The sequence below is a fragment of the Gopherus evgoodei genome, unplaced genomic scaffold (assembly GCF_007399415.2).
Source record: "Gopherus evgoodei ecotype Sinaloan lineage unplaced genomic scaffold, rGopEvg1_v1.p scaffold_43_arrow_ctg1, whole genome shotgun sequence".
NCBI lineage: Eukaryota > Metazoa > Chordata > Testudines > Testudinidae > Gopherus > Gopherus evgoodei.
In genome coordinates, this window is record NW_022060064.1 from 971,070 (window position 1) to 995,627 (window position 24,558).

The following is a 24,558-nucleotide window of genomic DNA, read 5'->3' on the forward strand; positions in this document are numbered from 1 at the left end:
TAAACCCCCTTCTGAAATCTCCCCAGTCCCCCTTCTCACCCTGACAGGCTGCAGAGTAACACCCGCCTTAGGCTCCCAATGCTCCCATCCTCCCCGGGGACGAGGAAGGATAATGGCTTCAGTGGAGTCAGTCCAGGTAAGTTCTCTGAGGGAGTTGCTGGTGGGTTCGTGCTGCAGAGAGGCGGGCAGAAAATACAGAGGAGGTGGGGATTGCTTGGGAGTTCGGTCAAGAGGTGGGAGGAGGCAGGAAATCCACAGGGTGGAGAAAGGGATGAGAACAGGATGTGGTGAACCTGTTGGGACTTGTTCAACCTGGGGTCTGGATTCTAGGAACAGACCTATGGGAGGTTGGGGTTCAGATCTCCATATTAGTGGAACAGGAAACAAACCCCTTGGCCTGAGCTGGGAAAATTTACCAGATTAACCAGATTACTAGTGCTGAGCCTCAACCTACTAACCAAAGGCTTCTGAGCGACATGAAGGGGACACCCACCAGAGGAGTTTAGGGGAGATGCTCCAACCCCTGACATCCAGCCATTGGGAATGGGGAGGGGGTTGGGATTCCTACCAAGAGGTCTGGAGCCTGCTAGGGGCCCCATCTCCTGTATCAGGCTCTGGCTAGTAGGTGTGTGATGAATGTGAAGACCCAGCCCCTGCTGTCTACTGGGAAGTTCTCTCTTTCTCGCCTCACTCTGAGGCCTGCTGGCTGCTCTGAGCAGGGTGGAGGAGGGACTTGCTGATTGTGAGCCCCCCAGAGCTTCGATCTGCTAGGTCCCCCTCCCCCGTGAATAGTGGGGTTGTGAGTGGGGCAGCAGGTACCAAGTGTTGGACTCTTGCTCTTTCAGGGGCCGGTGACCTTCGAGGAGGTGGCTGTGTATTTCACCAGGGAAGAGTGGGCTCTGTTGGATCCCGCTCAGAGAGCCCTCTACAGAGACGTCATGCAGGAGAACTATGAGAATGTGACCTCGCTGGGTAAGGATTCCTGTCCCCTCGGTTCTTGGAAGGGGAAATGCGGAGTTAAGGTTCACGCCACCCCTACAAAGCACCCTGCTCTCTTTTTCGGCATCACCCCAACGTGCCAGTGACACACATGCTACCAGAGACCCTCCCCTGCTACAGAATGCTAACCACTTCTCTTTGCTAAGGCAAAACTTGGGGTTAGGTCCAGCATAACAAACAGAAGCTCCGACCCCTGGCTAACACTCAAACACTGAGCCTACTTCACGCACACCAGCTCAGACTAGCCAAGCGAGCTAGTCTTTACCAGCATTAGCACCAATGTGCTGTGAAAGTGGGAGGGCTTCTCCTGCCCATATAGCTACTGCCACTCGTTGAGGGTGGTTTAATTATACACGAGAGATCTTACAGTGGCGCAGCTGCCTGTAGACGTGGCCTTAGTTTGGCTGATTTCAGTCCTCAGGGTGCAGCTCTGCACCGGGATGCTTGTGCAATAAAACAAAACTAAATCTGTTATCAAAGAACAGTTATTTAGGTAACACCAAAGAGAGGGAATTGGGATAGAAATAGTTACTAACAAACCCAAGTTGAAATGTGCTTCTGAGACTAAAACCTAACTTAACTAGCTAGGTTTGGGGGGAAGGATAGCATTGGCCTGCTAAACCCAGGGTTGTGAGTTCAGTTCTTGAGGGGGGCCATTTAGGGATCTGTGGGGCAAAAATCTGTCTGGGGATTGGTCCTGCTTTGAGCAGGGGGTTGGACTAGGTGACCTCCTGAGGTCCCTTCCAACCCTGATATTCTATGAAACATGCAGTGTTTGTAGACCATGATTATTAACTCACTAGGTTTTTTTGTTCAAAGTCGTTTGCTCCCCATGCTCCTCCTTCCAGCATGGACAGCCAGTGCTTAGCCAGGATCCAACACTGCAAAACGCGGAGCACTTGGTTCCTGTGTCTCCTGCTCAATTGTCTTTTTACCCACGTTAACTCCCCCCAAAATGTCTCTGTTTCAACAGCCAGTATTGCTTCCTCCTGTTCTTCCCTTTCCGTGCGCTTCCCATCTCCCTAGTCGTTCGCATGTAAATGGCTTTTCCATTGTTTTGATTCCACCCTGGTTAATTTACGTCATTGTTGGGACTGGCTTTTCCTTCGCCCTCCCCTGCTTCTTGGCACGCAGACAGAAAGCAGAAGATCAGCAGTCCGAAATGCAGGCAATGCGATGTTTATGGTCATCAATCAAGCCTATCCGTAGCGCTACATGCCGTCAGTGCCTTTTTCCCAGTGTCCCAGTTTCCTCTTCCTTAGAAGGCATAATTATACCTGCAGTGCACGCCCTCGGTGGTCCCACTGCTTACAATTTATGGTCATGTTCTGTTTTGGAGAGTTCGTGAGTCTGGGGGCTTTGGTACCACCTCTTCTGTATTCCATGGGAAAGGTAAGGACTGAGGTTGTGCTTTGGTCAGAGACAGGCATTTCTTTGGCTTTCAGTGCTTTTTATACCTTCCACCCTGAATCTCCCCTTGTTCCTCACGACTGGTTGCTTGCCCTTATCTTGGGAGAGGAATTGAGGCAGGACTGTCCTTGGAGTGTACGCTCGTATATTACACTCCCATTCGGCCCAGCAACACTTTTTTAATTCTATCTCTTTTCACCCCATCTGCTTGTGGGCAGATGTAACACCTGGTGTCTTTGGTCTTTGTTCACACATCAATAAGAATACAAGAATATCAAAAAGTCAGATGAGCCAGACAAGACCCAAACTTCTATCTCAAGCAAATATACAGGTCTGAATATTACATTATCATCACTGACACACGTAACGATCATCACTGAATTTGTTCTGCTGGTTGGGTCATTAGCTTCCCTGCCTCGGGCCAGGTGATGGCGGGGAGTGTGATGGGAATGCTGTTGCAGACGGGTAGCCAGCTGCTTCCGCTCCAATCCAAGAGACAACTTGTTTCTCCATTTGTCTGGTCACAAACTCGAAAGCATCACAGAGATGAGTATCCGTAATTCCTCATGTGGTGTTCAGACGGACATTTCACAATGATTGTAATGACCAGCATATTGCAGGCTTTCAGATAAGACCTTGCTCGATTGAGCACTTTTATAGTACAGTAATATTGCATACAAAAAGATGCTACCCTTGCTTTGGGGTTCAGACCCCCCTGTTTTCCCCCTGGGGTTGTCACAGTGTCACGGTGAGTGATGGGCTAGCATTTCTGTCCCTTTCCTCATCTATTTGAGTTCCTCTCCTCTGAGGTCAGGTCTTGCTCCTTTCTGTCTCCTGGAGTGGAATTCTTCTTCTCCTAAACGAGGCCCTGGGCTGCAATACCCTCTGTGCTTACCCAGCGAGTCAGGCTGAGTGCGGACACCTTTAATACTTCCCTTCAGGAGTCTGAGATTAGTGACAAAAAAGTCTCCTTCAAACCAAAGGAGTGTTTCTTCTGCAGTGAGGGAAAAAAAGATTTGAAAATGGTCTTCATGCCTGCCTGGCTGGCCATCCCTGATGGACATCTAGGCAGGTCTAACTTCTTCAGACATCCCATCAGTGTAATTTTTTTCTCTCTTTCCCACAAACAGTTATCTGAACTGGCTATCCCACCTGTGACGGGATCCCCGGGGTGCAGCGTGGGACCGCTGTGCCCCCTTAACTCTCCAACCTGGGCTGTATCTCACAATGCTTTGCTAGTGACAAGCAGCAAACCCCTCCAGGCCCTGTTATCACTCAGTATGACAGCATGTGGAGCCCCAAACCCAGCTAGATTGCATGAATGCTCCCAGAGCCACTCATGAATCACACAGAGAAAGGCACCAGAGCCAAATCCTCCCAGCACTGTACCTCAGGAATATACCGTCCTGTACTGCTTAAGACGAGCAGTGCAAATTTATTAATTAATTCACCACTTTCTAACTGTCAGGGTGGTTAAGCACTGGAATAAATTGCCCAGGGAGGTTGTGGAATCTCCATCACTGGAGATTTTTAAGAGCAGGTTAGACACACACCTGTCAGGGATGGTCTAGATCAGAGGTTCTCAAACTTTTGTACTAGTGATCCCTTTCGCAAAGCAAGCCTCTGAGTGCAACCCTCTTCCTCCGGCTTATAAATTAAAAACACTGTTTTATATATTTAACACCATTATACATGCTGGAGGCAAAGAGGGGTTTGGGACAGAGGCTGCCAGCTCATGACCCTCCATGTAATAACTTTGCAAACCCCTGAGGGGTGCCAACCCTCAGTTTGAGAACCTCTGGTCTAGATAATGCTTAGTTCTGCCATGAGTGCAGGGGACTGGACTAGATGCTCTCGAGGGCCCTTCCAGTCCTATGTTTTTGTGCGCTTTCCTGACATCTGATAACCCTGATATCTTGCATTCAGTGACATCCCTGCTCTCTCCTATTCTGAACCCCACCAGCCCATGTGTGACACCTTCTCGGGTGTCATTGTCTTCTCCTCCTGCCATGGTGAAAGAGATGTGTATCCACTCCCAGTCTTCAGCCCCCACAAAGAAACTTCTCAGGATTCTGCCACCTCTCACTTTGCCTTGCAGGTTGACCCTTGGTGTACACCTTTCCTCCAACTCCCCTGAAGCACCCCCTGTAGTGTCCAGCCCCGTCACTGGACACTCACAGAAATTACCAGGTCTGTTGCCCCCAAAGGGGCAGCGTACCTGCAGCTTGGACGGTTACAACTCTGGAATGGGTCCTTTCTAACAACGCAGCAGTGTAATCTCTTCATGGGGAAAACAGATATAAGTTTATTGACACAAAACAGACTCGAAGATTCAAAGGGGCAGGTTCAAATGTGCAGTGAGCAAGGGTGATAAGAACTGAATTAGTTACAAATCAAACAAAAGTATGCAATAAAACCTCAGAGTTACGAACACCAGAATTACGAACTGACCGGTCAAGCACACACCTCATCTGGAACTGGATGTACGCAATCAAGCAGCAGCAGAGACAAAAAACAAAACAAAACGCAAATACGCTACTGTGTTGTGTTAAACGTAAACTTACTGAAAAAATAAAAGGAAGTTTAAAAAAAAGATCTGATAAGGTAAGGAAACTGTTTCTGTGCTTGTTTCATTTCAATTAAGATGGTTAAAAGCAGCATTTTTCTTCTGCATAGTAAAGTTTCAAAGCTGTATTCAGTCAGTGTTCAGTTGTAAACTTTTGAAAGGACAACCAGAATGTTTTGTCAGAGTTAGTTACGAACAAACTCCATTCCTGAGGGGTTTGAAGTTTGGAGGTTCTCCTGTATTGTATTTTCTAGAGACCAAGACTCAAACTTATCAAGATACAGGCCTTGTCCACTGCTTTATCTTGGCCTCAAAGCCTTTCTGCAGAGCTTGCTGGTTTCCGGTCAAACCAGGATCCAGAACATTCACTTCCGCTAAGGGTGTTCTTCGGTGAAATGGATAACAAAGGGCTTTCTTATTCCTGCTTTTTATAGTCCAGTAGACCTCCGAAATGTATACTTTTGAAGAGGACTATCCCACGTCCCTTCTTCTCCGGTGTGCTGGTACCATGCTGCCTTCGCGTCCCCATGTTAACTTGTTTCTCCTCTTTACTTAACTTGCACACGTAGGTCCCGTTGTATTTAGCTTGCAATGCTGAATTAAAGCCATGTCTACACGTACAAGCTTCCTGTGGCACAGCTGTACTTAGGGTGACCAGATGGCCCAATTTTTATAGGGACAGTCCCGATTTTTGTGTCTTTTTCTTATATAGACTCCTATTACCCCCCACCTCTGTCCCGATTTTTCACATTTGCTGTCTGGTCACCATAGCTGTACTGCCACGAGAACGCATGTGTAGCTGCATTATGCCAACGGGAGAGAGCTTTCCCGACAATTTAATAAAACCAGTTCAACAAGTGGCAGTGGCTGTCGGCAGGAGAATGTCTCCTGCCAACAAAACTTATGTTGCTCAGAATGTGTGGTTTTTTTTCACAGTCCTGAGTGACCAAAGTTTTGCAACATAAGTGCTAGAATAGACATGGCCTTATGTAGGACAGAGAGACCTTCCCTCCTGTCTGGAAGAAACCTATCTCTCCCTTTGTTTGGTTAGACGTTAAAGCAGAGGTCCCCAAATTGTGGGGCTCAGAGGAACATTCGGGGGTGGGAGGTGGTGGCCCAGGCCAGTCCCCATGGGGGGCAGGGAGTGAGTGCCATCCAGCCCCACCCCTGGCCCTGCACCTGGGCAGCTGTCCGTGGCTCCATTCCTGGCCTGGAGCCAGGGCTGGGAGTAGGGGAGGAGCAGAGTCACACCCAGCCATGAACCTGGCTGCCAGCCCCCACCATGGCTGTGCTTGGCCCCAGACCCATCCCCAGCCTTGGCCCCCCTGTCCACATCTCCACCCACCCAGTCCCAGCCTGGGGTGTGGGGGCAGACCGGGGAAAGCGGGGGGATGGCTGCATTGAAGCATAATATCACTAGGTTTACATTATTCCTCATATAGCATCAGTGCACACATTTTACGATTATCTGAATCATAGGACTGGAAGGGACCTCGAGAGGTCATCTAGACCAGCCTCCTGCCCATTGCGTCTTGTCCTATCCTCAATGGTTAAGAACAAATTTTCTTCCTCATCCTTATAACAACTTTTTATATACTTGAAAACTGTTATCATGTCCCCTCTTGATCTTCTCTTTTCCAGACTAAACAAACCCAATATTTTCAATCTTCCCTCATCAGTTATGTTTTCTAGACCTTTCATCGTTTTTGTTGCTCTTTGCCCGCTTTCATGTGATGCCTTACAAGAAACTTTTTGAATAAATTTAATTAATCCAGAGTAGGTTTGTCAGACCAACTGGGCCTCCGTGTCACAGCGTGCTCGCCCAGCCCATCTTCCCTATGACTCTCTCTGGATCTTTGTCAGTGAGCTCCCCTCTGAGTCTCCCCTTTCCGGGACATGGAGTTACCTTCTCTGTGTTTTTGGGATCCTTTCATGGTGAGTGGCTGGCTGTGTGTTCCCAGCAGAGATGGGGATAGTTAAACCCCTCCTAAGCACAGTGTCCCACACCTTTGAGCTTTTGAGGAGCTGCATTACAATGGGCTGTTAAAATAAAACATTTTTTTTCTGAATGAATGAAATTAATTCACCTGATCTCACTTCTTTTCCTTCCCCTGAGCAGGGTTTCCTGTGTTCAGATCCGATGTGATCTCCCAGGTGAAACAAACGGAAGAGCCGGGGACCCCAGTTCTCCAGGGCTTAGAAGAAAGAGAGATTCTGATGGCCACCTGTTCAGGTGAGGAATAATTAAATCCACTCAAATCCCCAGCGCCTGAAGGGAAGAGCTGGGGTTCCCTACAAAGGCCTTGTGAGTGCTCCAAGTTCAGGATTGTCCCCAGCAGATGTCAGATCCTCAGGGCAGCTATTGCTCATGGCTTCCTACCCATCCTGACTCTCACCTGGCAATAGCTCCCTCCCTGGTCTCCCCTCTCCTGAATGTTTGGATGGGATGGAGGCAGACTTCATCCCCTTCTCTTTCTCCTAGGGGGAAGAGTTTGGGGAAATTCAGTTCCTGATTTTTTTTCTGTCTCTCCATCTTATTTTGCTTAGCTCTCCCCTTTTCCATCCCTTTTTCTGTGCCCTGGTCTACACAACAGAGTCATGTCAACCTAACTCTGAACGTGTCCACGCTAAAATGCATCTCTCACCTCCCTGCGCCGACTTAAATGACTTAAATAATCCCAACTATACATTTAAAATGATTAGCTGTTACCACTCAAGAGAGATCTTGGAGTCACTGTGGATAGTTCTCTGAAAACATCCACCCAATGTGCAGCGGCATCAAAAAAGTGAACAGAATGTTAGGCATCATTAAGAAAGGGATAGATAATAAGCCAGAAAATATCCTATTGCCTCTATATATAAATCCATGGTATGACTACATTTTGAATATTGTATGCAGATGGTAGTCACTCCATCTCAAAAAAGATCTGTTGGAATTGGAAAAGGGTACAGAAAAGGGCAACAAAAACGATAAGGGGTATGGAACGGCTTCAGTGTGAGCAGAGATTAAAAAGACTGGAACTTTTCAGCTTGGAAAAGAGACAACTAAGGGAAGATATGAGAGAAGCCTATAAAATCATGACTGGTGTGGAGAAAGTAGATAAGAAATGTTGTTTACTCCTTCTCATAACACAAGAACTAGGGGTCACCAAATGAAATTAATGGGCAGCAGGTATAAAACAAATAAAGAAAGTATTTCTTCACACAACGCACAGTCAACCTGGAGAACCCTTTGCCAGAGCATATTGGGGAGGCCAAGACTATTACAGGGCTCAAAAAAGAACTAGATAAACTTATGGAGGATAGGTCCATCAATGGCTATTAGTCAAGGTGGGCAGGGAAGGTGTCTCTAACCTCTGTTGGCCAAAAGCTGGGAACAGGCAACCAGGGATAGATCACTTGATGATCACCTGTTCAGTTCATTCCTTCTGGGGCACCTGGCATTGGCCACTGTCGGAAGACAGGACACTGGGCTAGATGGACCTTTGGTCTGAACCAGTGTGGCCGTTCTTAAGTTCTAATAATTCCCCCTTCACGAGAGGCGTGGTGCTTAAGTCTATGTAATTATGTCGATGCAGTGCCAGTGTAGAGACTGCACTGCTTACATCAACCATTGCTGTCTTTCAGAAGCAGTTCCACAATGCCCCACGCTGGCTGTAAAGTCGATGCACGTGCTCCTGGTGAGGACGTGCACTGCTGACGCAAGGAGCATTGTGTGGACATGCGAAAGAAATTTAATTGCTGCGGTGGGTGTACGTCGACAGAGCTTAGGTTAACTTAATTTTGTAGCGTAGACGCGTCTTGAGGTTTCTTTCTCTATCCCAGCAGGTGATGGGATGCTGAGTGAGAATATGGAGCAGAATTCTCAGCAGGAAGATGCTCAGCAAGTGGAATCACATGGGGGGTTACTGCAAGGATCCCAAGGGAATGTATCCAGGCATCATGTGCAGGGAAAAGCCTGTGAGAGGCGGCATAGGCCAGAGAGACAGCAGGAAAGCCAACCAGGGGAGGAAGTGGGTAAATCCCCTAATTGTCAAGAAACTCAGAACAACTTCAAGGAAACCACAGCCCAGCAGAGAATCCAAACGGGAGAGAGACCCTATAAATGCGCTGAGTGCGGGAAGACCTTCAGTTTGAGTTCAAACCTTATTAAACATCAGAGGATCCATACAGGAGAGCGCCCCTATGAATGCGGCGAGTGTGGGAAGACCTTCACTCACAGCTCACACCTAACTAGACATCAGAGAATGCATACTGGAGAAAGACCCTATGAATGCTGTGAGTGCGGGAAAACCTTCCGGTACCGCTCAGACCTTATCACGCATCAGAGAATCCACACGGGGGAGAGGCCCTATGAGTGCTGTGAGTGTGGGAAAAATTTCAGTCAGAGCTCGAACCTTATTAAACATCAGAGGATCCACACCGGAGAGAGACCCTATGAGTGCTGTGAGTGCAGGAAGACCTTCACGCGGAGATCAAACCTCAATGCACATCAGAGAATCCACAAAGATGCAAGACCCTATGAATGTTTTATATGGGAAAACCTCCACACTGAACTCACACCTTATTACACATGAGAGAAACCCTTAAAAACCTTTTCAAAGCCTGACAAAAGTTGTTGGGTTTTTTTGGTTGGTTTTTGCATTAATGCTTTTGTTAATTCCCACCTAATGATCTTTAAGGATTTTGGCAGAATTATCTTTACTGTGGTCTCTCACCTCCCCAGGTGAGTTGTTCACTTTTGTGTTTTGCTGCTCGCCCTTCCTTGGGGTGAACACTGTGGTCCTCTCTTATCAGCTCCTGTGAGTCATGGGAGAGCATATCTCTCCTGCCAAGAATGTCCATCAGCCAAGGTGAGGGAGATAAGGATGACCTTGATTAGCTACACTGAAGCACAATCTATGTGGGCCTCATCTCCACTAGGTTTTTCCCATGCAGTTAGCTAGCTCCTGTTAGCTATCCCAACGGAAAAAGACAGCTACTCTTGCAGGAGTGGGTGTGGTTAGCAAGCCTATTTCCTCGTGAGCTGACCTCATCTTTTGTGGCTTTTCATAGTCTAAAAAAGCCCAGAACATCACATTTACATTGTTCCTCCCATTGCAAAGCAGTTGTGAGAGTCATCAAGTTCCGCTTTGAGGATAAATTGCCTCATTCCCTTTTGTTCTCACATTGCCCTAGGATGTGCTGAAGACCAGTTTTTATTTTTATATATATATATATATATATATATATATATATATATATATATATAAACCATTTTTCTCATGTATTTCAATATAATAAAAAGCAGGAGCACAGGTGGGGGGAAAAAGTGTCTTTTCTGCCACTGTGACACCTGAAGAAGATGGGGAGAGTTAGAGGGATCCCCTCCTTCCCCATCAGCCCAGCAGCATTACTCTCCACAGGGCCAAGATAGAAGGTCTCGTCTTCACATTCTACCCCTCCACATCCCAGAGAGTCATGTGATGCGGCGGCCTCAGTTTTCTGTGCTTCAGAATGGTGCTTTGATTTCTTTGATCCTAAATCAGACTCATTAGGGCTGGAGATGAGTCTCACAGGACTGGAAGGGGAATTCGATGGATCCCAAACACTGTGATCATACTGAGTTTCAGTCCCCATTTTAATCTATTGGCAAAGGCACTTTTGGTCATTTTCCTACTGAGTTGGGATTGTTCACAGATGGGAAAGTTGGCTGGTTTTGCGCCCCTACCCCCCTCTTTCTGATGATGCTAAAGCTTTTGTAAATAACACAGCTCATTAATGAGACAGTGATGAATGAAGGAGGTTTGAATGACTCTGTGAATATGATGGGAGAATCACTGGTATTGCCTCTGAGTTATCAGATGTAACCTGCTGTGGAATTTCACGTTACATGACCCTGAATGTGTCTCATGACCTCTCTGTGAGGTGGGTTTTTTCTCTCTTGCCTGGGGTCCTTTTGGTCACACAACTGGATATTAGTTTAGTTTGACAGGACATAGCTCAGATTTATTGGGGACTTTGAAAGAAATGACCATTTGCTAAAATAGCCATTTCTTAGTATATTTTTGCTTTCCTCCCACCTCTCCATTATGACACAGAGGAAATTCAAGTGCCATTCAATCAACAGGAGAGAATACTCCGAGCTATTTGGCATGCTAACAAAGCAATAGGAGTGTTTTTAAGTCTCCAATCTGAAATGGTGAGCAACAGCAGACCCCAAACTGTGCAGCTGACTGAAGTGACAGTCTGCGATCACCGTGCCATTCAGTTCTTTAGGTCAATATTATCTCGGATGATCCAGGGAGACAATTTCATAGTATGTGACTTTCAACTGGGCAAAAATGCCCATGTTTTTTTTCCCCCAAAGCATATTTGATCCAGGCCTGACAGGAGGTTACTCCTGAAGATATCTTCTGTGATTTGGGAAGTACTGTCCCTAACTATGCAGATGTGCAGAAAAAGACGTGGTGTTTTTGTTCAACTCGCCCCTTGTATGTGCTGTAAATGTGTATAAATGAATTAAACGTCGAATGTGATGTAACTGCAGGAAAAGCAACTGTTTTCAAAAAGAAATCCCACCTCTACTATCTTACAGAAATTCAGATCCAGGTTTGTATCCAGTCCCTAATTTAGACCTGTGCCACCAGATTAAAGAAAGAAATTGAGCATGCTAGGGAGAAGCCATTCTTCATTAACACTCTTGAGATTTGGGATGTAAATTCATCTTGACCGAGACCAAGGATTTGGCAAGAGCTCAGGTAGAAATAGCAGGCAGCCAGTTTTTGGCTTGCACCACAAAGTAAGCAAGCTATGGTGAACAATGCACAAGCGAAATTGTTTTGGAACACCATTTCCTAGTTCAGTGTCACTGATTAGTCCCAAAGGATGCTGGGGTTAGATCGTCAACAATTGTCCTTTTCCATTTGGATCCAACATTTCATGAGGTAACAAGAGAAACAGCTGATGTCTTCAGAGGACATTCTTTCCCCCAGGAGCCAAAGGATTCTTTCCTTTTGTGCAAGTGATGGCTACAACGAGGGAATGAATGTGTCCGATTCCGAGTTGACTTCAGGATACACAAATGTCTTATAATTTTGTTCTTGTGTCTCAAGCATTGGTATCACTTCTCTTCCACCTTCTGCTACTTTGAAAGATTAGAAAGTGTGGAAATAGCATACAGGTGTTGTTTGTTCGTGATGCAAATCTTGCTACATAGTGTGAGGCTCTTTTCTCCAAAACTTACGACAGAAGACTCAAAGTTAAATGAACTTGTAGATGTGGAAGAACCTATGTTGGAGTAAACAACAACGTGACACAAAAGTTCACTTGGTGGAAGTGGGAATTAAAAGAAAACTGATGTATAAGATTTGTAAGCAGTGAAAATGAAATTAAACACAAAGATGGTGGTTAAAGAGTAAGAGACTAATTATGTGATCACTGGAAAACCTGAGAGTTGTGTATATGTATATTTTGTTTTGTTAGTAATAAAGGAAATGATGGATAATCGTGAAAAATTTATTGTGATGTAATTTACCCCCTTCAGGCTACAGAGTTCTGAAGTAAAAACTCACTCCAAGTATTGGGGTGGTGGAATATGTAAGAAAAATACCGTATATGAGAATACAGACCCAGGGCTGGTCTACACTACAGGGAGAAAATCGATCTTAGATACGCAACTTCAGCTACGTGAATAACGTAGCTGAAGTTGAAGTATCTAAGATCGAATTACTCACCGTCCTCACGGCGTGGGATCAATGTCCGCAGCTCCTCCTGTCGATTCCGCAACTCTGTTCGGGTTGGTGGAGTTACGGAATTGATATAAGCGCGTTCGGGGATCAATATATTGCGTCTAGATGAGACGCGATATATCGATCCCCGAGCAATCGATTTTAACCTGCCGATACGGCTGGTAGTGAAGACGTACCCCCAGTATGGATGTCAATTATTCCTATTTTGAATGGAATTTATTTTGATACACATCAAAGCGAATTTCTCTTAACTTGTCTTTAAGTAGTTTTTTCTCTTATGTAACCTTTTACCCTGTTAGACTGTAAGAGTCACCGAGTACCCCTCTTCTCTTATTTGCAAAGGATGTGACATCTGTCATGAGATGTCCACATTTATTTGTAAGAGTAGTGAGGCAGTGGATAGTTTTTCTGCTAAAACCTTTGCAACTAGTTATTTTAATGGGTGATGAGCCCCTTTTTCCTTCTGAGGCCAGCTCTTTGAATATTAACCCTGAGACCAGACTATGGAAACATCCTCAAAACTTGTTTTTCTTTCACATTTGATACCTTTGAGGTTCACACATTCCCACAAAATTTGGTTTATAACAATAGATATTACGAGAAAACTGCTTGGTTAAGGGAGACTTTTCCTCGTCGATGTTAGCCCAAAGTCTGTCTCATGCCAACTGGGTCAGGCCATGTTGTCTGTAGCCAAGGCATATTTCACCCCTGATTTTCAGCCAGCTCCTTGGATTCGAGTTTTAGCATTTATAAGAGTTGATTATCAGCTGTATTAATCTGATGATTTGGCTCAATTGATGACTTGAGTCCAATGCCGTAGCATTAGCTCTTTAATTTTTGTGATTCGATCTTAATTATATTGTTTAATACAGTTTAGTATTTTTATAGTAATATATAATAGCATTAGTGCCAAGTGTTCTCGGTTTTATGTGTTGTTCATCCGCCCTATATATTCCTCCTTGAGTGTCGGCTTTGGTTAATAGTCATCAATTCCCTCCTTTGAATTTGCATAGGGCTATGATCATGACAGGCCAGGGGCCAGCTTATGGCAAGTCCCCCATGTCTGAACTGGACGCTAAGAGATACTGGAATCTGTCTTGTGAGATACTTTTGATAAAATAGGTATTAGAATGCTTAGAAAGTGTGTAATGTTTAGACTCTGTTGAATGCCATGCATTAATCTTAGTTCTATCTGTGTTCCGTGTTGTAATATGTTGAGTGTATGTCGTGTGATCCTCTGTGGCTATACAAACTGCCATACAGGAGAGGGATATTAATTAGTGTGAAGGGCTGCTCTTCTACAGAAATTGTTCCCCCTTCCCCAGCCCCTCTGTGGCCAAACGGGCTATGGTTGGATCTTACAACTGGAAACTCTACATCTGGATCGAGAAGCCATCAACAAAAGGACGAAAGACTTCTTGTTCCACCGTCATCTCCATGAAGATGAGTTCTGCTCATGGACTCATCCCATCAGCTGAGTTTAAAGCTCAGAACACATGGCAAGAGAGGGATAAATACCCCCAAACAAAAGGAACTATGGATCTTGATGATGCTTGGGCTCTTGGGGGACGGGGGGCAAGGTGTTTCTAGACATAAGTAAGAGATCCCCAGTTGCTTAGTCTGGATTAGTCCTAAAGGAGAAATATGGCAGAAACTGAAGACTGTGTAACTCATTCGTGCTTCTGTGTTTGCTTGGTTTAACCTTGTAAGTAACTCTCTGACCTCTTTTCCCTAGTTAATAAATCTTCATATAGTTTACCATAGGATTGGCTACAAGAGTTGACTTTGGTATAAGACCTAAAGTGTAATTGACCTGGGATAAGAGACTGGTCCTTTAGGATCAGGGCTAATCTGAATATTGCTGCAAAGAGTCCCATGGCACCTTATAGACTAACAGACGTATTGGAGCATGAGCTTTCGTGGGTGAATAATCCAAATGACTGACGTTGGCTATTTGGTCTCTTGCGTATATTTCATGACGAACCAAAGGATGGTCAAGCAGCAGCTATGCAATTTATCAGCATGACATGGGAAGCTCTATCCAGATATCCTAAACATATATACAGAGGCAGAGAGAATGAGAAGTCTCCATTCCCTTAAAAATAATCAAAGCCCTCTAGTGGTGGCAGCTAATGAAACCACTTCCCACTAATACAGAACTGTTTTGCGCCCCAAAACCTGATCTTCCTGCAGTTTGAAAGAGAGGAAAGTGGAAATATCGGAAGGAATTTATGTCAATAGTTAATAGGTAAAGTGATCAACTTGGAATGGCGTTCATAGCCGTATTCAAGCATTAGAGAGGGACATAATTGGCCAGAATTTTCTATCATTATTGGAATTTGCCAAAAGATTGAAATCTAAGGCGATTTTGTTGATGCCGGATAGTCAGAGAAATGGGGAAATCACAGGAGATATTAAATCAGTAATAGATAATGACAGAGAACAATGGGGTGAATTTTTAGGGTATTTTACATCAGTCTGTGAGAATGGGGAAGGAAAGGGCCCACACTAAATATCTGGCAGAAACCCACCAATATCTGTGTGGATTGTATAGGGATAGCCAATAATCAGAGGGAAACGGACGGCTCCAGGCCCAAGCACGCCAAGCATGCCTAAAGCCGCCCCTGGAGGGAAAAGTCAGAAAGTTTGAGGAGACAGTATATGGATGATCAGTAATTAGACACAAAGGGATGGTTTCCCTGCTGCTCTGCCATTCACATCCTGGGAAAGGAGTGAGGAAGCCCCAAGTTTACTTTGCAGCAGGGTGGCAGTAGCAGCAAGGTTGGGGAGGTGACTGGCAACTGCTGGGAGCTGCATTGGGTAGCAGTCTAAATTGGCTAACCTGGGGCAGGGCAGTCTCCGTAGAGGTCACTGGCTCCTCCTGCACCCCTGCCGTGCCCTGTAGCTGGCAGAGAACAGCCAACCCATCCCCACCCCAGAGGCAGCCATGTCTCAGGGCTCCCCCAAACAGCCCCTGCTAACTCCCGATCCCAGTTAGGGAATGACTCGGGGCAACAATTTCCCACCTAAACAAGGACAAAGCGCTGCACATCAAATGGTGGGGGGAACCCCCCGCCCCAAATCTGCGGAGCCCTGAAATTGACATTTGCGACCTGGCGAGGAAATGGAGCACAATCTGAAAAGGAGAACAGAGAAAAGGTGGATGGCTTGAGCACAAAGGGGAGAAATCGATGGATTATAGTACCCACATTCTGTAATGGTGGAGAAAAGGGGCAAAACTGGGATGGGGGGAATTTTATCAATATTTGAGACCGAAAGGGCAAAATCTGAGGGAAATTCACAGCCCCCTCTTTTCTCTCTCTGCTCCTTGCCCTAATTTGCAAAGACAGTTACATCCACTGCAAGTCACACGGCCCCTTCTCCAACTCTATCTTATTTTTTCCTCTCTTCCCTCCCTGACACCTCCACCATCAGACACACAAAGGGGAAACACCTCCCCCCCACACACACACTGGGGCCTGATCTCTTTCCCCACCTGAATACCCCAGTCCCCTTTGCACGGGGCAAGGGGCTTTAAGGAAGGGCTCCCCACAGCACAAACCCCACTGGGGAAGCAGCAGCAGCTGCTCAGCTCCCAGCTCACAACGGAGGCAGCAGCGTCGGTACTCTTCCAGCCCTCTACAGAGACGTCATGCAGGAGAACTATGAGCATGTGGCCTCACTGGGTAAGGATTCCCGTCCCCTCAGCTCTTAGAAGGGTACCTGATGACAGAACAAGGAGTAATGGTCTCAAGTTGCAGTGGGGGAGGTTTAGGTTGGAAATTAGGAAAAACTTTTTCACTAGGAGGGTGGTAAAGCACTGGGATGGGTTCCCTAGGGAGGTGGTGGAATCTTCTTCCTTAGAGGTTTTTAAGGCCCGGCTTGACAAAGCCCTGGCTGGGATGATTTAGTTGGGGATTGGTCCTGCTTTGAGCAGGGGGTTGGACTAGATACCTCCTGAGGTCCCTTCCAACCCTGATATTCTATGATTCTATGATTCTATCCTGTCTTCCGACAGTGGCCAATGGCAGGTGCCCCAGAGGGAATGAACAGACAGGTTATCATCAAGGGATTCATCCCTTGTCTCTCATTCCCAGCTGCTGGCAAACAAAGGCTCGGTACACCATCCCTGCCCATCCTGGCTAATAGCAATTGATGGACCTATCAGTCATTGGTGTTCCTCTCCCCTGCTGCTTTCAGAAGGACCCGTCTGTCATTAGTTTCTCTACTGTAGGAGGCAGGGGCTGCAACATTTATCTGGGAGCAGAGGTGGGAAACTCACACAGTCTTGCAGCCTGTTAAAATCATACAATTGTTGGACTGGAGGGGACCTCGAGAAGGCATCTAGTCCAGTCCTCTGCATTCATGGCAGGATTGAGTATTCACTAGACCATCCCTGACAGGTGTTGGTCTAACCTGCTCTCAAGTGATAGAGATTCCTCCCTGGGCAATTTCATGGTCGTATGAAGGGAAAATATTGCTTCTTGGATATGCCCAGGGGTGGTGTGTAATTTTACCAGATTACTGAGTGGGGTTCAAACTGGTTCTGTGTTGCATTGCAATACAGAACCCCTAAATATTGCACCTGGCAGAAGGGTTACACATAGAGAATGCAGCACTGTTGCAGTTTTCATAGCTACGATGCTACAGGGTTCAAAAAAGAATTAGACAAATACGTGGAGGATAGGTCCATGCATGTGTATTAGTCAGAATTAGCCCCGGAGTGGTGAGCAGTGGGCAGGTGGGCGCCGGGGTCTGGGGGAAGAGGCGAAAAGGCATGTGGGGGTGGTGAGGGGCTGATTGGCAGGTGGGAGGATCTTTGGGAGGGGGAAAAGGGCACATGGGAGTGGTGAGTGGCTGGCTGGTAGGCGGGCACAGTGGGGCCATGAGGAGGGGGCGAAAGAGGCACGTGGGAATGGGGAGTGGCTGGCAGGCAGGTGGATGGAGGGCCCTGGGGGAGGGACGAAGACATGTGTGGCAGTGGGGACAGCTGAGCTATCCAAGGGATGCTGCACGTCTCTCAGCCCAGGTATGTTTTTGAACACGTCACTTAGTAGCATTGTTTTATTGTCCCTAAACAAATGATTTCCCCATTAACCCTGTGCTTGTTGCCAAACTGACAGAGCCATTCTCAGGCCAAGCTGACTGTGCGTGTGGATTTTAGCTGCAGTTTGGAAATGTGGATGTTAATTAGGAATCTCTGCCCAGTCTAAGGGTACGTCTTCACTACCAGCCGTATCGGCGGGTAGCAATCGATTTCTCGGGGATCGATATGTCGCGTCTCATTTAGATGCGATATATCGATCCCCGAACGAGCTCCTGTTGACTCCAGAACTCCACCAATGCGAACGGCGGTAGCGGAGTCGACAGGGGGAGCCGCGGACGTCGATCCCGCGCCGTGAGAACAGTAGGTAACTCGTTCTAAGATACTTCGACTTCAGCTACGCTAGTCACATAGCTGAAGTTGCGTAACTTAGATCCATTTCCCCCCCTAGTGTAGACCAGCCCTTAAGGCTGGTGGTGTCCCTGCTGTGCTTTGGAACAGTGACTTTGGAAAAGGGAAGGGAAGGAAAACTGGCTCATCGACTCTAGGAGTTTTTTGTCACAATGGGATGTAGAAAGAAAGCAACTCAAGATACAGTGTTACTGAGATTTGAACTCAGATCACAGGATTCAAAGTCCAAAGTGCTGCCCATTACCCCACAGAACCACATATAAGGGGAAAAATGTATCAGACTTGTAATCTGAAGGTCTGTACCTCTGAGCGAGCAGATTTTCTTCTGCTCATGAAATGAACTAAAAAGATGTTTTGTCAAAATACGTTTTGGCCACAGCAATGACTAAAAAGTGCCCCTCCCTTCACCAGTCCGCAGCTTTCTCTAGCAAATGTATTCAGAGAGATTTTTAAAATGAAGGGAAAGTCATGGTTAACAGCTAGCACATTATGATTAAAGAAAACCAAATGAGCTAGAGCTATACACTTCAGTATTTGGTATCAGAGGGGTAGCTGTGTTAGTCTGGATCTGTAAAAGTTGCAAAGAATCCTGTGGCACCTTATAGACTAACAGATGTTTTGGAGCATGAGCTTTCATGGGTGAATACCCACTTCATCAGATGCATGTAGTGGAAATTTCCAGGGGCAGGTATATTCAGTATTTGGGTTACCAGTCCCTTTGTTATACTCTCTGTTTCCATGAGAGACCGTAGTGGCCTTGAGTTGAGTAGCTGTCTGAAGATAAAACCAAGGAAAAGTTACAATTTTAGCAATGTATGTCCCATTAGGAGGAGTCTGATGGGGGCCTTAAACCCCCAACTTTGGCATGATTAACCCCCCTACACAATTTATCTAACCACAGAGATTCAATAGCAATCTGGCTGGGTATTAATTATGTTGTGACCACTCTCTACATTAATGATTCCACCAACTGGAAATTTCCAGCCACTGCATTTAAACTTGCAGCCCTTTCATTACACGCAGAGTATGCAGGATTCTCTTGTCTCCTTGGCAGCCCTGGCTCCCCCTGATGCTGTAAAAGGCAAACTTTCAACATAGCCTTTCTCCCACAACCAGTGGCCCGGGGGTGACCCTTAATGTGTGCATGTCATTGCCAAAGATGGCTTCAGTGAGTGGAAAGCAGTTACAGTGTGTCTGTAATGCTAGCAAAGGACTGTTGCGCCCTGCCTGTTAATTAATTTCCAATGGGCCATTGCAGAGATGTGGAAATATTCTCATACTGTAAATGTCTTGGGAGGCGGATCAGGGCTTGCTGGCGATGACAATGGGTTTAAATTCCAGCAAAGGTGGTTTAGGATGGACATTAGGGAAAACTCCCTAACTGTCAGGGTGGCTAAGCCCTAGAATAAATTGTCTAGCGATGTTCTGGACTCTCCATCATTGGAGATTTTTAATAGGTTGGCCAAACATTTAAGAGATTTTTAACAGGTTGGCAAACACCTGTCAGGGATAGTCCTTAGTCCTACCATGAGTCCAGGGGATTGGACTTGAGATCCCTTCCTGTTCTATGATTCTATGATGTTATGAAGCTGAGATCTTATCTAGACAGTGAAGTCTAAGGTGCCTGTACCACTATCGGCTACTGGGACATCTGTTTTCAGACACCCAGGATATTAATCTCCTCATGACTGTTTTGGGAAGGGAATTCTATTAATTTTCTTTTCCAATGGTTTATCCCCTAAAGAGTCCTATAAAGTCTTCAGTCAAGTAATATTGAAAATGCTCAGTAATGTCGGGGGGTAGGACATGGGGAGGGGTGTGTCTCCAAAGTCAGTTTCATGCACTGCAAAGCAGATTTGTGCTAGTGCAAAATCTTGACAGCAGCTCATGTCTGTGTTTATTAAAAATCTAAAAGGCACCAACATTTTTAAAGGGACCTGGGGAGGGATGAGGGGGAGGAACAGGACACACCCAGGCCTAAATGCCCCATGGCAGCAGCAAGCAGGGCCTTTTCAGTGCAAATAAATGCCATATGGACAGAGAAATGGAGCCATATGGGTGCCTGAAATGGATGAGCTGAGGTCAGTGCTGGAGCAGAAATGGGCTGAACTCACTTAAGCCCAACTAGGCACATTTATTTTGCATAATAAATCTCACAAAGCAAGAAGCACAGACTATCAGTGAGGGTGAATGACTGTAGTGTCGATAACTGAAATGACCTTTTCTCCCCATCCGTCACTGTCTATTTCCTTCCTGTTTCCCCCTCCCCCCCAAAAAAATCTAACTCCCCTTCCAGCCCATCTATCTATATCTCAGTAAGGGAGAGGGGACAGACAGTCTCCATGAACTCCAGGGCTGGACTTTGCTAGTGATGTGAAAGGCGCTCCAGCACTAGGGTGCTGGCTGTCAGGTTTAAAATAGAGGGTTGCCTAGATGGGGGGCCGGGGGTGGAGGAGAGAGCAAGAGGAAGTAACTGATGAGGAGGGTCTGGGGTTAAGAAGCCCTGGAAATAGGGACTGAAGCTCCATTCTGTATCCGTAGGAAGTTCAGAGTGGCTAACGAGATAACAGTGGTGGGATTCAAACCCACGCCTCCAAAGAGACTAGAGCCTTAATCCAGTGCCTTAGACCACTCAGCCACACTACCAGCTGGGAAATGAAACAGCTGCCTGCTCATCTCCCTGTGAGGGCCTGTCTTCACTACTAAATTAGGTCAAAAGTGTAAACTGGGACCCCTCCCAGCAGCTCAGGGGAGTTTCTTGTAACAGAAAGAATGTCTTGTTTACAAAGATGCAGCAGAGAATCTGATGATTCCAGGAGCCTGGGGAAATGGACCTGGGGAGACAGGTCAGGTTGCTAGGAAGATAAGAGGATGCTGACCCCCTCAGGAAAGGGATAGCTAAGAAGACAGAAACTATCTGATTGCCTCTATATCAATCCATGGTAGGCTGGAAGGTGTTTGCAGCTGTCCCTCCATCCGTCTGGGAAGAAGGCCATGCCCCCTGGCTACAAGTCCCCTGGAAGGGCACAGTTCATGGGCAAATTAGCACTGGTGTGACGTTGCCCTCTGTGATTTTATGAGAATATGCTAATAAATGTGAATATAATGTAACTGGAACATGCTTCACGCAAAAGGTCTCTTGTAAGGTATCATTACAAAGCTTATAATCTACTGAGTGTGGTCACCCTATTTGTATAAATGTACCACTTTTGTATCTGAAACTGAACTATGAAATATAACTCTGTAGTTATGCAAAGTGTGGACTATTAATGGTGGTTTGGAATCTTGATGTCAAGTATCAGAGGGGTGGCCGTGTTAGTCTGGATCTGCAAAAGCAGCAAAGAATCCTGTGGCACCTTATAGACTGACAGACGTTTTGGAGCATGAGCTTTCGTGGGTGAATACCCACTTCGTCAGATGCATGTCATGTTAGTCTATAAGGTGCCACAGGATTCTTTGCTGGAATCTTGATGGCTCCCATCAACCAGGACAATTAAAGTGGCTGGCACTGTTTGCTTGCAGGCCTTCCCGCGAAGTCAGGCTAGGAGGAATGAAGGCTTGGAGTCTTACAATGACATGTGATTATGTCACCTGAACTGGAATCCATCTTTAACCTGGTGCTTTTCTATTTAGAAGGAGGAGTGAGAACCCAGAGAAGGACAAAGGATTCCTGCCTTATGCAAAAGATATATAAGGGAGTAGAACAGAACAAAGGGGACTGGAGTAATGAGAAATCCCCTAGCTACCACCCGAGCTGGAACAAAGACTGGAGCAGGGGAAAGGGTTGTGCCCAGACTAAGAAGGCGTCCAGTCTGTGATAGAAGCTTGTTGAAACATCTCTGGGGTCGAGATTTTATTTGTATTCAGTTTTCTTACTGTATTAGGTTTAGACTTGAGTGTTTTGTTTTATTTTACTTGGTAATTCACTTTGTTCTGTCTGTTATTACTTGGAACCACTTAAATCCTACTTTTTGTAGTTAATAAAATCACTTTTTACTTATTAATTAACCCAGAATATGTATTAATACCTGGGGCAGGGGGAACAGTGTAAAGCGGATTTATTTGGAGTTTGGACCCCATTGGGAGCTGGGCATTGGTGTGTTAGAGACAGGAACACTTCTTATGCTGTTTTCAGTTAAGCCTGCAGCCTTTAGGGGATGTGGTTCAGACCTGGGTCTGGGTTTGCAACAGGCTGGCGTGTCTGGCTCAAACCAGGCAGGGCACTGAAGTCCCAAGCTGGCAGGGAAGACAGGCTCAGAGGTAGTCAAAGCACATCAGGTGGCAGTTCCCAAGGGGGTTTCTGTGATCTAACCCATCACAGCTGGGGTCTCTGCCACTCTGTAGGGTAGCACAGTTCTGAGGGTAAGGGGCCCCGGCTCTCTGACAGGGTGGGGCACCACACACTTAAAGTGCTTTGGCCTACAATCAGGGTAGAGCAGCAGTGTCCAGAAGCCCCGGCCCTCAGGCGGGGCAGGGCAGCAAGCAGTTAGGAGGTTCTGGTCTGCATTCAGGACAGTGAGTAATGAGTCTATATGCCCAGATACTCCAACAGGGCAGAGCAGCAAACAGATGGGGGACCTGGCTCTGGCAAATTGCTGACAAACACAGCTCTCTTGGCCTAGGCTGGGGAGTTTGTCACCCCAGGGGTGGGATGGCAGGGGATGCAGGGCCACCCAACTGCACCACATCCCAGCCCAGGGCCTTAACAGTAGCGAGGAAATCTGGCTGCAACATGCCAGTCACCCATCAGTCACCAACTCAGCTGAGCTTTATTTAGCTCCCCTGGGCTACTTCCTATCTCCTGTTTGGGGGGAGTGGGTTACCTAGGTCCCAGGGTCGTTGTTTGTCTTGCCGGTGTAAACAGTTAAGGGCGGCCCCAGCAACTCCTTGGTGTGACCCAGGGCTGGCTCCAGCTTTTTTGCCACCCCAAGTGGCAGCGAAGAAAAGAAAAGAAAAACCCGATTAAGCGGCTGCCGAAGTGCCGCTGAAGAGGAAGCAAAGGACTGATGGACCCGCCGCCGAATTGCCGCTGCAGTCCCGGACGTGCCACCCCAACAGCGGATGGAGGGATGCCCCTTTCTATTGGCCGCCCCAGGCACCTGCTTCCTTCGCTGGTGCCTGGAGCCGGCCCTGGTGTGACTGGCAGTTCTGGCAGTCCCTCCTGGTCTCGGGCACTGTCAGGTCCAACCTCCAGCTGCAGATGGGAGATGTCCTTCCCCTCCGATGGCTCATCTTCAGCTGAACTGGATGGAGGTCTTGGGATATTTGAGCTGCAGTAGGAATCACACAGGGGATGCACAGGGGTGCAAAGGACAGGATGCAGCTGGATGGGGAGTGAGTCTGGGGTCCCAGTTCACAGTAATGTCATGAGCTCCCCAAGTCCCACTGACAGCTGAGTTCTTCCTGCCCATTGAAGCCAGGAGAGACAGTGGGTGTTGGGTGAGTTTGTATCCAAATAACTGACAGAGCTAAGCCAGAGGCAAAGAAATGTTTGTTTCAGTCACCAGGTCTCTGTTTCTACTGCTCACTTCTTTGTCGCAGGGAGTGGGGTCTAGTGGGCTAGAGCAGGGCTGGGATTCAGGACTCCTGGGTTTTATTCCTGGCGGTGGGAGAAGAGTGGGGTCTAGTGCGTTGGGGGAGCTGGGAGTTAAAGAGAAAACACCTCCCTTTTCAGCATCAATGCACATTGAAGATGCATATGGCTTCTCATGTCTTAGGTTCTGGCTCCATCATGTGGCCAATTTCTTTTCACTTCTTATCTCTCCCACCCGTCTTCCTTCACTGCTGCCAGTAAAGCTCAGTTCTATCCCACACCCCCAAGAACTGCTGCGTGCAAGTCCTGGGGCTGATTTGCAGTAAATATAGGGGTGATTCTGCCTGCCTGGACTTTTCACTAGAAAAATTCAGACACATGCCATGTCTGGCGAAGGAGGTACAGACGTGCTATTTGATTGTTTTCCTCATTTTAAATGTTCTTGATCATTTCAATGGCAAAAATATTTGTATGAGACCATGAAAAAAGGAAGTAACTGTGAAAATACCCATGGGAGAGAGGGAGTTTCTGAGAGCCGGGGTAGAGATGGAGATTTTTCATGAAAGGGGGAGAGGACAAAGTAAGGCCTTTAGCTGGAGCAAAGGGGAAGGTTTTCTGTACAGTTTCATTTTAACCTTCTCCCCTCATCCTGTAGTCCCTACTGCCCCCCCCAACATGTGACCTAGAGCCTCCCCCCTGGCAAAGCCACCTGTGACAGCCCCACTGGTCTGGCTCTCCTCCCTACTGCAAAACTGCAGAGCCATCAGCACTCCCTCTCCTAGCTGGATCTCCTGGGAACCAGAGCTCTCTGCAGAACTGCCTTGGTTGCTCCCCTGGGTGTCTGGTCAAGGACGGCTACAGGCTT

General features: G+C 46.9%; 1 protein-coding gene across 4 annotated transcripts; it reads left to right on the forward strand.

Moving 5' to 3' along the window:
* The first annotated feature begins 938 nt into the window (after positions 1–938).
* LOC115642658 (gastrula zinc finger protein XlCGF49.1-like) lies at positions 939–10,171 on the forward strand. Of its 4 annotated transcripts, none has more exons than XM_030546359.1 (3): positions 939–972; positions 7,095–7,208; positions 8,801–10,171. In XM_030546359.1, the coding sequence occupies exons 1-3, from the start codon at positions 939–941 to the stop codon at positions 9,550–9,552; spliced, it is 900 nt and encodes a 299-aa protein (XP_030402219.1). In that variant the 3' UTR covers positions 9,553–10,171. The 4 variants fall into 4 exon arrangements, with proteins under 4 accessions (XP_030402219.1, XP_030402220.1, XP_030402221.1 ...); XM_030546360.1 differs by having other exon boundaries at positions 8,804–10,171; XM_030546361.1 differs by lacking the exon at positions 7,095–7,208 and having other exon boundaries at positions 947–972.
* Positions 10,172–24,558: the final 14,387 nt, after the last annotated feature.